General features: G+C 41.5%; 1 protein-coding gene across 8 annotated transcripts in view; it reads right to left on the bottom strand.

Annotated features, from left to right (window-relative positions):
* The window catches only part of ano5a (anoctamin 5a), a 201,600-nt gene that overhangs the window by 143,362 nt on the left and 43,498 nt on the right, over positions 1–14,740 (bottom strand). For 5 of the 8 annotated variants that reach the window (XR_006313884.1, XM_043705403.1, XM_043705405.1 and 2 more), the window contains exon 2: positions 3,286–3,324. The exons of 1 other annotated variant lie outside the window; for it this stretch is intronic. Coding sequence is in view for 4 of the 7 variants with exons in the window: in XM_043705403.1 (XP_043561338.1) it covers positions 3,286–3,324 (39 nt within the window). In the remaining 3 variants the exon portion in view is untranslated. Of the gene's footprint in view, positions 1–2,929; positions 3,012–3,285; positions 3,325–14,740 lie in introns of all 8 variants that reach the window. 2 more of the 8 variants (XM_043705409.1, XM_043705408.1) reach the window with 2 other exon arrangements.

Raw genomic sequence — 14,740 nt, 5'->3', positions numbered from 1 at the left:
TTTCTGGTCTTTTTTCCAGGGATTTTAGAAAGGAGGCAGCAAACTGAAACTGAAGACTAAGATTAGCCTAAGAGGTGAGTAGATGGGCTGGAATACACTGATGGGATTTAGCAAATAGCATAATAAGCTTGAAGAGTTGAACAATCTCGTCCACAAGACGGAGGTTGAAGTAGGCCATTCAGCCCATCGGGTCTGCTCCACCATTCTATGACACCATGGTTGATTTGATAATTGAATATACTGAATGACCTAGCTTCAACATCCCTTTGCAGTAGAGAATTCAACAGATTTATTACCTTCAGGGAAGAAATTCCACCTCATGTGGGTCTAAAAAGGGCAATGCTTTTATTCGGAGATTATGTCCCTAGTCCTACAAGGGGAAACAACCTTTCTGTATTTACCCTGTCAAGTCCATGAATAATCTTGTATCTTTCAATAAGATAATTTTTCGTTCTTCTAAACTCCAATGAGTACAGACACAACCTACTCAACCTCTCCTCATAAAATAACACCTCTGTACCTGGGATCAATCTTAAATATGCAAGTTAGCTTGCTGAGCTTGATGGTTTGTTTTCAGACGTTTCGTCACCATACTAGGTAACATCATCAGTGAGAGTCTCTGATGATGGTATTTCCCGCCTCTCTATTTATAGGTCTTGGTTTCTTAAGGTGGGTAATCTCATTTCCTGTCCTTTTTTTTCCCCAAGGTAAGGTAGATAGGATCTAAATCAATATGTTTATTGATGGAGTTCTGGTTAGAATGCCATGCCTTTAAGAATTTTCATGGGTGTCTTTGTTTCGCCTGTCCTAGGATGTGTGTGTTATCCCAGTCAAAGCAGTGTCCTTCTTTGTCTGTGTATAGAAACACACCATCAGCGCTTCACCAGAGACTCTCACTGATGATATTACTTAGTGTGGTGATGACATTTCTGAAAACAAAACCTTCAAGCTCAGCAATCTAACTTACATATTTGTCATCAACCTGAGCTACAAATCTTCTCAAAAATTGCCAAGTGAACCTTCTTTGGACTGCCTCCAATGCTGGTATATGTCTTTTCTTATATAAAGGGGCCCAAAACTGTTCACATGGTATTCCAGTTGCAATCTGATGAGTGGCTTGTATAGATTTGGTAAAGCCTCCTTTAACTAGTTGACCAAAGTTTAATTAAGAGTTTACACTCTTGCTAACTTATAGGGTGAAGGGATGTGGGAAGTGTGGCACACTGGCTAGCTGTGACCATCCAAACTGAATGAGCTCTATAAAAGATTATTTATGGACTCATGCGCATTCAAGTCAACGGCAAATAGACTGGGAGATTGACATGAGCACAGCTATTTGGAGAATGAACTATTCTAGGCCTCCTATTTGGACTAAAGGTCACTTGTAGGAGGCGACGATGGGTTGGGCAGTCTCTGGACTTCTGTCTATGTCTGTCCATAGATATCTTTGCCAAAGTATTTGGTTTACTGTATGTTGCCACAGAGTCAGAATCAAGCTTAATCAATGTCCAAACTGTTACAAGCCGATTCAATCAGAAATTTCTACTTTGTTTGCAGGAGATCCCCATCAAGCCCTTCCCCAGTTTTACAAGGAAATCTCAAAATACTATGGGTCCTTTCCAGCAAATTTTGTTTCCTTGCGGTTGAACACTAATGGGGAGAAAAGTTTCTTTAGCTCTGTAAACATTAAAAGCAGATTAGCTGAGCTCCTCCACACAAGATCCCTTTTCTTTAAATACATGCTGCAGTGAAAGCTGTTGAGGCAGCTTTGAAACACGCTGGAGCTCTGTTGTGTTCACTGAACGCAGTTTGCAAAATCCCGCAAAACTACACTTAGAAAGATTAAAACACAAAAGGAACAGACTTGAAAACAGAACTATTTCTTTGACAAAAAAATGAAAATATCAAGGTGAAGAGTCAACAAGAAATGAGCCCATCATTCAAATTAACAGGCAAAGGAATCCACCTGAAAGTCCACACAGCTTAGAACCAATACGAATGTAAACTCTGGCAGAAGAATTTTTGCAGGGTTATAAAAATAATTGGTGGCACTCAATTGAGGAAATGCTGCTCCCAATTCTGACAAATCCCATTTCTGCCAGCAGAGGGAAGGGAAGGGGAGGAGCAGGATATTCACAGTTAATGGAAAACAGGAGGGTCATTTGAACTTAGTACTGATTTGAAACTGATCCCAATTAGAGGATCTTAATCTGCACTGTAAGCATCACAAATTAATAGATGTTAATTGACAGGAAGATAAGGTCGGTTTTAGTGTCATAGTCTGAAGGTTTTAAATACCCTGCAATTTAATCATGGAAACAACAAAATTAAGCTGCTAGTGAGATTTTTAAGAAAAAAAAAACTCTCCACCAGGCATATTCTAACCTCCACCTGGTGTAGGTTAGAAAGCAAATACCATTGTTTGTACCATTTCAATACAAGTCTTTGTTAACATTTCCCCATCATTACATCAGTAAGAATGTTTGGCTGAGTTTCAAAAGCTACAATTGTCTCAGTTGGGGGCCCTGAGTTTACAGTTTGGCTGAAAGTTTAAACAGGCTATGAAAGGATTAGCTGTCTTTGTTGTGAGGTCTGAAAAGATGTTTGTTTTACAAAAAGATTAACCACTTAGAGATTTAACAGACTTTAATGGGTTTTATTTTTGGGAGTTTTTTCACTATCCGGTGCACTGGAATGAGTGAGAGCATTATTAGATTGTCAGATTAGTTACTTTCATATTCACATGGGTGCATGAGGGGGCATAGACAGTAAGTAGGGGGCATATAGTGATGGGAGGGGTTAGGATTAGAGAATCTAACAGATCTAAAACAGGGAGAAATCCCAGGGAACTCAAGTGGGCCCTCTCATCTGTTCACCTATCCCATAGCCAAATCCTAGAGTAAAAATTAAATCCAAAGGAGTTCTTTACCTCAGGGTAAGGGATTCAATCAGGTCAGTGGTGGGAGTTTTCAGACTTGAGTTAGCTGTCTCAGTAGTGAAGAATTCTTCTGCTAATGATATTTGTTCAGATTAGGAATAGCATGTGGCTTTTCAGATGAATGAATTCACTTTCTAGAAAACTCTAGGAAAACTGATACATGTAACATTTCAACTTAATTACCATGGTGTCCCACAAAATGCAATGACATTTACACAACATCAACAGGAGCACCGAAAAGACCAGCAGGCATAACTTTGAATCACTTTTACATTGGTTTGACATTTGGAAATGAAACACAGCAGAACACAAGACGCACAATGTATTAGCAGAAAGATTGATTATACCTGGCGATTCACCTGCGATACCAGTGATAACAGCAATATCTTAAAGGAAGAAAATATTGTTTAGCAGGGGGAGCAGGAGTTCATTGGGATAGAATAAAGGTTGTTGCAACAATATATCAAACCAGCAAGTTATATTAACAGAGGATGAATAGCGTACTTGCATTTTCATTAGTGAACAATGCATTTTTTTGTCTCCATAGATGCAGATCTCATTAGTAAAGCCAGTTGGAATTGTCCTTTAACCAAGCGCCTTGCCAGCATTTCAGTATGAACCACATTGCTGTGGGTGTGGAGTCACATGTAGATCAGACCAGTTATGGACAGTAGGTTTAGAAGAAACAGGGGGGATCTTATAGAAATATATAAAATAATGAAGGGAATAGACAAGATTGACATAGGATGTTTCCACTGGCAGGTGAAACTAGGACAAGAGGTTATAGTCTCAAAATCAGAAGGAACTTCTTCACCCAGAGGGTTGTAAATCTATGGAATTCCCTGCCCATTGATGCTACTTCAGTAAATGTTCTTAAAGCTAAGATAGATATTTTTTGAACAATGAAGGAATTAAAGGTTACGGTAAAAGGGTGGATAAGTGGAGCTGAGGCCATGGAAAGATCAGCCATGATCTTATTGAATGGTGATGCAGGATTGAAGGGCCAGACGGCCTACTCCTACTCCTAGTTCTTATGTATACTCTTATTTCCTTCCCTAAAAAGCATTTGTGAATTAATGAGTTTTGGCAGCAATTGACGATACGGTAGTTGTACCATTGTTGAAATTAGTTTTCACGTTCATAAATGATAGAAGCAGAAGCAGGCCATTGAGTCCATCGAGTCAGCCCTGCCTTTCAATGGCTGATCTGATTGCCCTCAACATTTTCCTGCCTTTTCCTTGATTAAAACCCAATGATTAAAAATCGGTCGATCTCAGCTTGGAATATTCATAATGACCCAGCCTCTACGATGAAGGATTCCGCAGATGCACTACCCTCAGAGAGGTAGTTCTTCCTCATCACTGTCTTAAATGAGCAACCCCTTGCTCAGAGGTTATAACCTCTGGTTTTAAACTCTCCCAGAAATGGAAACAATCTCTCCACATCTACCCTGTCAAGTCCCTCAAGAATCTCCAAAGTTTCAATGAGATCACCCCTCATTCTTCTAACCTGCACTGAGTAAAGGCTCAAACTACTCAACCTCTCTCCTAAGAGAGTCCCTCTCTATCTGATACCAGCCGAGTGAACTTTCTCTGGACTGCCTCAGACACCAGCTCATCTTTCCTTCAATAAGGGACCAAAACTGTTCATAATGTATTTCAGCTCTGGTCTGACGAGTGTCTTGTATAGTTTTAGCAAGATCTCCCTGTTTTTATACTTCTCTCCCTTTGAAATAAAGGCCAAAGTTCCATTTATCTTACCTATTACTGAATGAACACGGTTATTAGCTTTTAGTGAGCACTCCCAAATACCTCTGTGACACAGCTTTCTGCAATCTTCCTCCATTTAAATAATATTCAGCCATCTCTATCCTTCTTGCTAAACCATATAACCTCACATTTTCTGACAATATATTTGGCTCAGTGGTTAGCACTGCTGCCTCACACAGGAACCCGGGTTCAATTCCACCCTCAGGTGACTGTGGAGTTTGCACATTATCCCTGCATCTACCTGGGTTTCCTCTGAGTGCTCCGGTTTCTTCCCACAATCCGTGGGTGGCACAGCGGCACAGTGGTTAGCACTGCTGCCTCACAGCGCCAGAGACCCGGGTTCAATTCCCGACTCAGGCGACTGGCTGTGTGAGTTTGCACGTTCTCCCCGTGTCTGCGTGGGTTTCCTCTGGGTGCTCCGGTTTCCTCCCACACAGTGTTCAGAGATGTATAGGTTAGCCATGGGAAATGCAGGGTTGCAGGGATAGGGCCGGGGGGGATGGTTAGGGGAAGAGTCTGAATGGAATGTTCCTCTCCTTCCTATTGGAAAGATGTTGTGAAACTTGAAAGGGTTCAGAATTAGGAAGGGCATGGATAGGATAAATAGACAAAGTCCTTTCCCTGGGGTCGGGGTGTCCAGAACTAGAGGGCATAGGTTTTGGGTGAGAAGTGAAAGATATAAAAGAGACCTAAGAGGCAACTTTTTCATGCAGAGGGTGGTACGTGTATGGAATGAGCTGCCAGAGGAAGTGGTGGAGGCTGGTACAATTGCAACATTTAAGAGGCATTTGGATGGGTATATGAATAGGAAGGAAGGGTTTGGAGGGAAATGGGCCAGGTGCTGGCAGGTGCGACTAGATTGGGTTGGGATATTTGGTCGGCATCGACGGGTTGGACCAAAGGGTCTGTTTCCATGCTGTACATCTCTATGACTCTATGACTTGTTGGGCTGAATGGCCTGTTTCCACACGTTTGGGATTATATAGCAGCAAAGGCATATGCTGATATGCCAAGTTTTTGTCCATATGATTATCCTGTCTATGTCATTCTGTAGATTTGGTGTCATCCTCACCACTTGCATTCCCACTGTTTTTGTGTCATGTGCAAACTTCCCTGTAGTACATTCACTTCCCTCATTCAAGTCATTAAATATATTTTAAATAATCGTGGCCCTAGCACTGATCATTGTGGTTTTCCATTAATTATAGTTACCACCCTGAAAGGGTATCCAGTAAATAAGAAATATTTGACTGAATGTTATGCACTGGCTACATTGAATTGATGGTACAAAGACTTCGAAGAAAGGTCAGAATCCTTCCAATTCCTAAGCTTCTTTGCCCAGAAGTCCATATGCCATCATCATAGTACGTGGTGTTTAAGTCACATGCAGTATTAACCTTTTATGACAATTTTAGACTGTTACAGATCAAAACAACCTCTCGCACAAAAGTCTCAGAACTTAAAATGGAAAGTACAAACATTGGCCAAGTTAGATTTTAGTTGTGAGCCATGTCCTGTATTTGAGGTGACTGATGGGAACTACAGCAACTACAGCTTTCTCCTTGAGGATTATGAAATTCAATTCAATTTGCGCCACTGGAGAAAGTTCCATTTCTAAACCAGACTTTGGCATTTTCCTGGTTAATTTGCACCAGACAATGAAATTTATTTTCCACATCAGCAGCAACATTCACTTGTAAAACTCTCAGCATTCCAGTTGTTTGCACAGCGATGTTAAATAGAGATCCCACACACCCTTTGAGGACAGAGTCATACAGCACGGAAACAGACCTTTCAGTCCAACTCATCCATGCTGACCAGACATCCCAATCTGACCTTGTCCCATTTGCCAGCACTTGGCCCACATCCCTTTAAACCCTTTCTATTCATGTACCCATCCAAACATCTTAAATGCTGTAATTGTACCAGTCTCCACCACTTCCCCAGCAGCTCATTCCATACACACACTACCCTCTGTGTGAAAACATTACCCCTCAGGCCCCTTTTGAAACTTTCCCACCTCACCTTAAACCTATGCCCTCTAGTTGTGAACTCCCCTATCCTGGGGAAAATACCTTAGCTATTCACTCAATGCACCTCATGATCTTATAAGGTCACCATTCAGACTCTGACATTCCAGAGAGGAAAGCACCAAACCATTCAGCTTCTCCCTATAACTCAACCCCTCAGGATGGAAAAGATCCCATGTCATAGAGTCAGAGTCATAGAGATGTACAGCATTGAAACAGACTACTCAATTCAACTCGTCCATGCCAACTAGATATCCTAACCTAGTCTCATCCCATTTGCCAGCGCTTAGCCCATATAAAAAAACCTCAAAATCCCATACCTGAAAAACCTGCCCCTTAGGTGCCTTTTACCTTAATCCCTTCCCCGGGAAAAGGACCTTGTCTATTTACCCTATCCATGCTCCTCATGATTTTATAAACCTCTACAAGGTCACCCCTCAGCCTCCAACCCTGGCCAACATCCTTGTAAATCTTTTCTAAATCTTCTCAAGTTTCATAACATCCTTCCAATAGGAAGGAGACCAGAATTGCACACAATATTCCAAAAGTGGCCTCATCAAGGTCCATGTCTTTGATCTCAAAAACATTTGGGGAGAATATTTATCCTCAAATGAACATCCTCAGCATCGAATATTTGATCACTTTTTTTCTGGAATTTTGCTGTATATAAATTCTTATGCCAGAAACATCGATTCTCCTGCTCCTTGGATGCTGCCTGACCAGCTGTGCTTTTCCAGCGAGACACTCCCGACTCTGTATATAAATTAACGGCTTCACTGGCAAACATTATAGCAGTGACTGTACTTCAGAAGCATTCTCCAACCCCAGACCATGTGAAAACGTGGACTGCAGTGGTTCAAAGGGACAGTTCACTGCCAACTGCCCAAGAGGGTCAAAACGTATTAGTCTTGCCATTCTAAAGCCGAATAGAACACAGGGGCATGACCCTTTAGAATTTATCGACAGCCGAAAGGGGTCCAGAGACAGTTTCAACCCAGTTAAGCTTTCATCCAGCAACCAACTGTTGATACAGTTGAGTGATGAATGAAGAACTGACATCATATACTTTATATTTTTATTCTGAGATACTGAACATCATAAACACCACTGTACATGATTCCTGGTGATTGCTATTTCATAACATCGGTGCCTTTTTCAAAAACCAGAAGATTAATGTTGACCAGCGTGAGCACTTGAATGTTAGAACTTAGATCATTACCATATTTGGATTTGCACTGCAATTGACTGCTCCTCATTCTCTGGCAACTCTACAGTAATAACATCAGCAAAGAGGCTCAAGCTTCTCGTTAATGAAATTCGAGAGGGTATTCAAGAAACTACAGTCAGAGAAAAGGAATGAATGACAGAATGAACTGAAGACTACAGCTAGGAGCGGAGGATATGGGGGGAGATTTTTCAGGGAGATTACTTCATGCAAAGGCACACACAGCACCCAAAAATCCCTTATAGTGTCCTATCCTGCCTCAATGCATCTTTGGATTTCCCTTAATTATTGTAGATTTTATGTCCTGGAATCACAATCGATGATTCACTATTTGGACTTTGTCAGGAAAAAATGTTTTCCTAAATGTGGAACTCACTGCTCATTGAGGAATGGTTTCATCATGATGCGATAAGCTAGAGTCCTCTCTCACTGAATTGTCAGTCACTGGTTTCTGACATTTGCAAGACATCTGGAAGGCTGACTTGGGGTGCAAACTCCTATCAAAAGCATGGACTCAATTCCAGTAGTGCCGAAATTAGTCAGGAAGGCTCTGGCTGCTCAGCATTACCCTCACTCAAGGCATGGTGACCATCAGGTTACCCCTTAAATGAGAGAGTAGACTCTGGCACTGTGACAAGTGATGCTTGCATGCAATCCCCATGACATGCACACCCCCAACAGAGAGATGAAGGTGCTGGATATCAGACCTGCTAGGATTCACGGAATGGCAGAGCAGACTCGATGGGCTGAATGGCCTACTTCTGTTCCTACATCTTACAGCATTGACATTGACAACCAGGACACCTTCACCCGTGAAGGTGAACTGTTCAGAAGAATATTAGAAATAACGGCGCAGGATTAGAAAGCTCAAGTGGCTGAAAAGTGGGGCCCTAGAAAACAGTTGACTCCAAATCAACCACCTTCCTTCAACTGACATGGTGGCTCAGTGGTTAGCACTGCTGCCTCACAGCTCCAGGGACCTGGATTTGATTCCAGCCTCGGGCAACTGTCTGTGTGGACACATTCTTCCCATGTCTGCGTGGGTTTCCCCCAGGTGCTCCAATTTCCTCCCACAGTCCAAAGATGTGTAGATTAGGTGAATTAGCCATGACAAATGTGGGGTTACAGGGATAGGATAGGGGATGTTTCTGGGTGGGAAGGTCGGTGTGGACTCAATAGGCTGAAGGAAACACTGTAGGAATTCTAATGTTCCTGAGACGCACTTGGCAACAGTGAACACAGAATTTACAACCATGGCACAATAGTCATCTGAGGAGATGGAAGACTGCCACACATGTTGGCCAATATTACCAGCAGATGATTGACTTCAAATCACATCAGTGAAATTCCAGGCAAATTAATTTACAGTTAGACTGAAAGCGCAGGTCACACAGCAGGCTGGTCTGTGCTAGGACACAGATTAAATTGAAAACAGCAGTGAGGATGCTGCTGCATTTAGAAAATCGAATCATGAAACTGGATGGAAGGGAATAATATAAATAGATCTTTTACCCTACCTCCACTCACGTGAAAGCCTTGACATTGCAATCCAGATAAATTAGGAATAAATGCAGTAAAGGCAAGTTGTGCTTTGCTACAATGTTAATTCAAATTAATCTTCACTTCTCACACCACCCAGTTATTCCTTCTCATTATCTGTCCAATGGAGATGGAGATAATTGGCTGATCCAGCATTTGTTACATAGCCCTGGAGAAGGGGGTGGTAAGCTGCCTTGTTGAACCACTGCAATCCTTGCGGTGTAGGAACAACCACAATCCTCTCAGGACATTTTCCCCATGGCACAAGAACGGCAATACAGTTCAAAGCCAAGAAGGTGTATGGCTGGGAGGAAAACATGGTGATCTTGTTGATCCCAGGTACCTGCTGCCTTTGTCCCTCAAACTTGTACATTTTGAATGTGCTATCAAAGGAGCTTTGGGAGTTACATTTTGTGGATGATACATACTCCTACCACTGTGCATTGGTAGTGGAGGGAGTGAAATTTGAAGGTGGTGGATGGAGAGCTAATTAACTGAGCTGCTTTATCCTGGATGATGTCAAGCTTCTTGAGTATTATTGGAGCTGCATATATTCATGTATTGTGTACATTTCTCCAGAGTCCTTGTAAATATGTCTGACTAGCAATGTAGTTAGATCCTGTGTCACCTTGCAACAAACAACCTTATTAGCTAACAAAAGTCCCTCTTTATGGTGGTGTAACATCTACCACTGATTACAGAGACCCGGTGGCAGTAAACTGCTTCAAACACCTCTTACTCTGGTCCCAAATATGGGCAGAGTTGGCAGATACCACACTATGCCAGGAATAATACCCCAGGGGCCAATGCTCTTTTATCTGACTTGGAGATGTTAGACGAGTGTTGCTATAAATTCTGTGTCTTATGATCTTATACTCCACAACCACCTGACGAAGGAGCAGCGCTCCAAAAGCTAGTGGTTCCAAATAAACCTGTTGGACTATGACCTGGTGTAGAGTGATTTTTTTTTTCCTTTATCTGACAGCACAGTGGGATACCACAGTGACACAATGCTTCTTAGGATATGAACTGACAGAAGTAACCATAATGTGGCAATGCTGGTGCTGGACTGGGACAGACAAAGTCAGAAGTCATATGACATCAAGTGATAGTTCAACAGTTTTATTTGAAATCACAAGCTTTTGGAGCGCTGTTGGCCTATCACCTGGTGTCGTGTGACTTCTGACTTTGTCAAAAGTAAGTAATAAACTTAGCACAGAATTATGACCAGTAACCCATAAATTTACATGTAAAGGTCGGTTATTAATTTTTCAGCACTGTTGATTGATGCAAGGTGCTACAATTAGATGGTCCTTCCTAGATATAATGTTTTAAACAAAGGGGAAGCATGATGTAAATTCAGGTAGGTTTTATTTTCCGAAACAAGCGCCATCTGGCACAATTCTATTAAATAAAAACAGGTTAGTTACATTGTTCAACAAAACAGGGCCAGGTGCCTCTAAGCAATTCATATTATAAAATGGACCAATAATTATAGTTAGAAGTGAAAACTGATGTAGATATTATCTACCTTTCACTTAAGACCTTGAGTAAACTTCACAAAAGGATTCAATGCAGCAAAAAGGATTTAAAATAGATCACAATGGAAACTCAAAAATCAGAATTTTCCTATAAGTTCTGTGTCTTACAATCTTATACTCCACAACCACCTGATGAAGGAGCAGCGCTTTGAAAGCTAGTGCTTCCAAATAAACCTGGAGTATAAACCTGGTGTTGTGTGATTTTTAACTCAAAATAAAAACAGAAAACAATCAAATTGAAAAATTATTACCTTGAAGAATGTGGTGCAATACTTTCGTGTAAACCCAAGGAGAATCAGAAATAAAAGTTCTAGTATAATGGATTTAGATAACATAATAAAAATACTGATACTATTTAAGGGTAACGGGCATCTGGAATGTTTAAACCTGGCCAGCCATTCAAGAACATTCTCTGGACTTTGGCAGAGGGCATGGTTGATGAACTGTTGCTTAGTGCAGAAATCCAGGAAATTTCAGGACCTGGTGCAAATCCCACCATGTAAGACAGTGGAGTCTGAATCTGATAAAAACTAAAATGGTGAATGATACCATACTCTCTGGAGGTTTGTTTACGTGCATTTAAATGAGGGCTTTCAACCCTTGAGGTGAATATTTCCATGCATTAAGAACATGAAGAGACAAGAGAAAAAAGACTAGGCTGTTGACCAACAACATTTCACGTAGTGGCACAGGAGACAGAGATAGAAATAAGTTAATTTAGAAAGGCAGTGTGCAGGTTTCTTTCAGAGAGAAAAATAAAACAGCAGAAGTGCTGTTTAACACTCTCCAAAACAATTAGGGAAGAAGAAAATAAATTGTAAATGGCTTAGAAGTTAGCAAGAAAGATCTACAAACCAATCACAGCCAGGCCAACTGAACAAGAAACTTTAAAATGGAAACAAAAATTTACAGAATTGCGGATGTTGAAAATCTGAAAGAACAGATATTGCTGGAACCATCTGGTTTGGCAACATCTATGGAAAGAGAAAGCATAGTTAACTTATCGGGTCCAAAGGGTGACTAGACCTGAAATGTTCACTCTATTTTTATAGATGCTGCAAGACCTGCTGAGTTTCTCCAGCAAATTTTGTTTTGTTTAGAGAGTCAAGTCATACAGCACAGAAACAGACCCTTCGGTCCAACCAGTCAATGCTGACCATATTCCCAAACTAAACTAGTCCCACTGCCCGTGCATGGCCCATATCCTTCCAAATATTTCCTATTCATGAACTTATCCAATTGTCTTTTAGACACTGTAACTATATCCGTATCCACCACTTCCTCTGGCAGTTCATTCCACACAAGAACCACCCTCCATGTAAAAACGCTGTCCCTCATGTCCTTTCTAAATCTTTCTCCTCCCACCTTAAAAATATGTCCCCAAGTTTTGAATTCGCCCACCATAGATAAGGTGAATACCAAGGGTCCTTTTCGTATGTCCCTCATGATTTTATAAACCTCTATAAGGTCACCCCACAGCCTTCTACACTCCAGTGAAAAAAGTGCCAGTTTTTCCAGTCTATTTTTATATTGGACACCCTCCATTCCCAGCAATATCCTGTTATGAAATTTATGAAATGAAGAATATTATGCTTCAGTAGTAAAGGGCATTGGTGAGACCACATCTCGAATAGTCTGTGCAGTTCAACACCTTTGCTTCAAAAAAGCAGAGGATTAAAAGGTGGTTCAGGGAGACTTACTAGAATAACACTTTGAATAACTCTGAGTTACCTTTCTGGAAAGATTTGGACAGGCTGAGCTTATTTTCATTCAACTTGGGAAAGCGACATGGTGGCTCAGTGGTTAGCACTGCTGCCTCACAGCGTTAGGAACCTGGGCTCAATTCTAGCCTTGGGTGACTGCTTGTGTGGAGTTTGCACATTCTCCTCGTGTCTGCGTGGGTTTCCACCGGGTGCTCTGGTTTCCTCCCACAATCCAAAGATGTGTGGGTTAGGTGATCTGGCCATGCTACGTTGCCCATGTGTCCAGGGAAGTGTAGGTTAGGTGCATTAGTAAGGGGTAAATGTAGGGTAGGGGAATGGGTCTGGGTGGGTTACTCTTCGGAGGATCGATGTGGACTTGTTGGACCAAAGGGTCTGTTTCCATAATGTAGGCATTCTAATTCTAATTTGATTGACGTTTATCAGCAGGTAGATGGGAATGTGAAATTTAGAACATAAACTGATCAGCGATCAGCATACAGGATGGTCAAGCCAGCCTGAAGGGCCAAATGGTCTATTTCAGCTCTTAATGTTTGTACACAGTGGGGTAGGTGAGGGATCAGAGTAGGTTAAGTGACCAACCTGACATTAACTGTCTCTCGACATGGTTTCCATCAGGCAGTGCAAACTAGGGTTGTTAAAACTCGAGCAGAGTGCTGTGCTGTGGGATGGAGGGAGCAAACAAGAAACTTGCTCCCATCGTTTTATTCATCAAAAAAGTAACTACAAATGCTTCCTCCACATTGGTTGGTCCACTTTCACAAGTTGTATTAATGAGGATGCACCGTTTAATGTTGCAGATATATTAAAACCGGCTTTGTGAGCAAATCCATTAAGTAGATTGCTTAAATATAACAAAACAATACATTAAAGCAAGTGTCATATGGCCATTTGTTGAACCCTTGAGCGAGATTACTCCCTAACAGGCAGCTGCTATTTTCTGTGTAACAAACCAAAAGGTAAGTTCACTGTAATCAGGGCTCTCCAACTATAGTTTAGATGGATATTAACTTTGTGAGGAACGAAAGGGTAAAATAAAATGAAGAAACCAAAAGGTAAAATATGCAGCTTAGATCGTTTTCTATTCATTCATTAGATGGGAGTTTGCTGACTGTGCCAGTGTTTATTGCCCATTTCCAGTTGTCCCTTAGTCTGACTGACTTGATCAAACCAATTTACAGGGCAGTTAAGAGTCCACCACACTGCAGTGGGTCTGGAGTCACATGTAGGCCAGACCAGGTAAGGACAGCAGATTTCCTGCTCTGAAAAAAAAATACCATTAAACCAGACATGCTTTTACAACAGCCAACAGTGATTACATGGCTGCCATTAGGCTAAATTTGTAATTCTAGATTTTTAAAAATTGAATTCAAATTTCACCACCTCCCTTGGTAGGATTGGCATACACACCCCCAGAACATTAATGTGGGCCTCTGAATTACTAATCCAGTGACATTACTAGTATGCCACCACCTCCCTAGGTTCTTAAATTCTTTATTCTTTCACTGGATGTGGGTGTTGCTAGAAAGGCCTATATTTGGTCACTTATCCCTAGTTGCCTTTGAACTGATTGGCTTACTAAGGCATTGCTGAAGGTCACTAAGAGTCAACCACACTGTTCGGGTCCTAGAGTCACATGTAAGACCAGGCATAGACACAAATAAACCACGTGGTCACCATTACAGAGTCATAGAGATGTACAGAATTGAAACAGACCCTTCGGTCCAACCAGTCCATGCCGACCAGATATCCCAACCCAATCTAGTCCCATCTGCCAGCACCAGTCCCATATCCCTCCAAACCCTTCCTATTCATATACCCATCCAAATGCCTTTTAAATGTTTCATTTGTATCAGCCTCCAGTACATCCTCCGGCAGCTCATTCCATACACGCACCATCGTCTACGTGAAAAGGTTGCCCTTAGGTCTCTTTTATATCTTTCCCCTCTCACCCTAAACTTATGCCCTCTAATTCTG

The sequence above is a fragment of the Chiloscyllium plagiosum genome, chromosome 16 (genome assembly GCF_004010195.1).
Source record: "Chiloscyllium plagiosum isolate BGI_BamShark_2017 chromosome 16, ASM401019v2, whole genome shotgun sequence".
Taxonomy (NCBI): domain Eukaryota; kingdom Metazoa; phylum Chordata; class Chondrichthyes; order Orectolobiformes; family Hemiscylliidae; genus Chiloscyllium; species Chiloscyllium plagiosum.
This window is presented reverse-complemented; position numbering and strand designations above follow the sequence as displayed.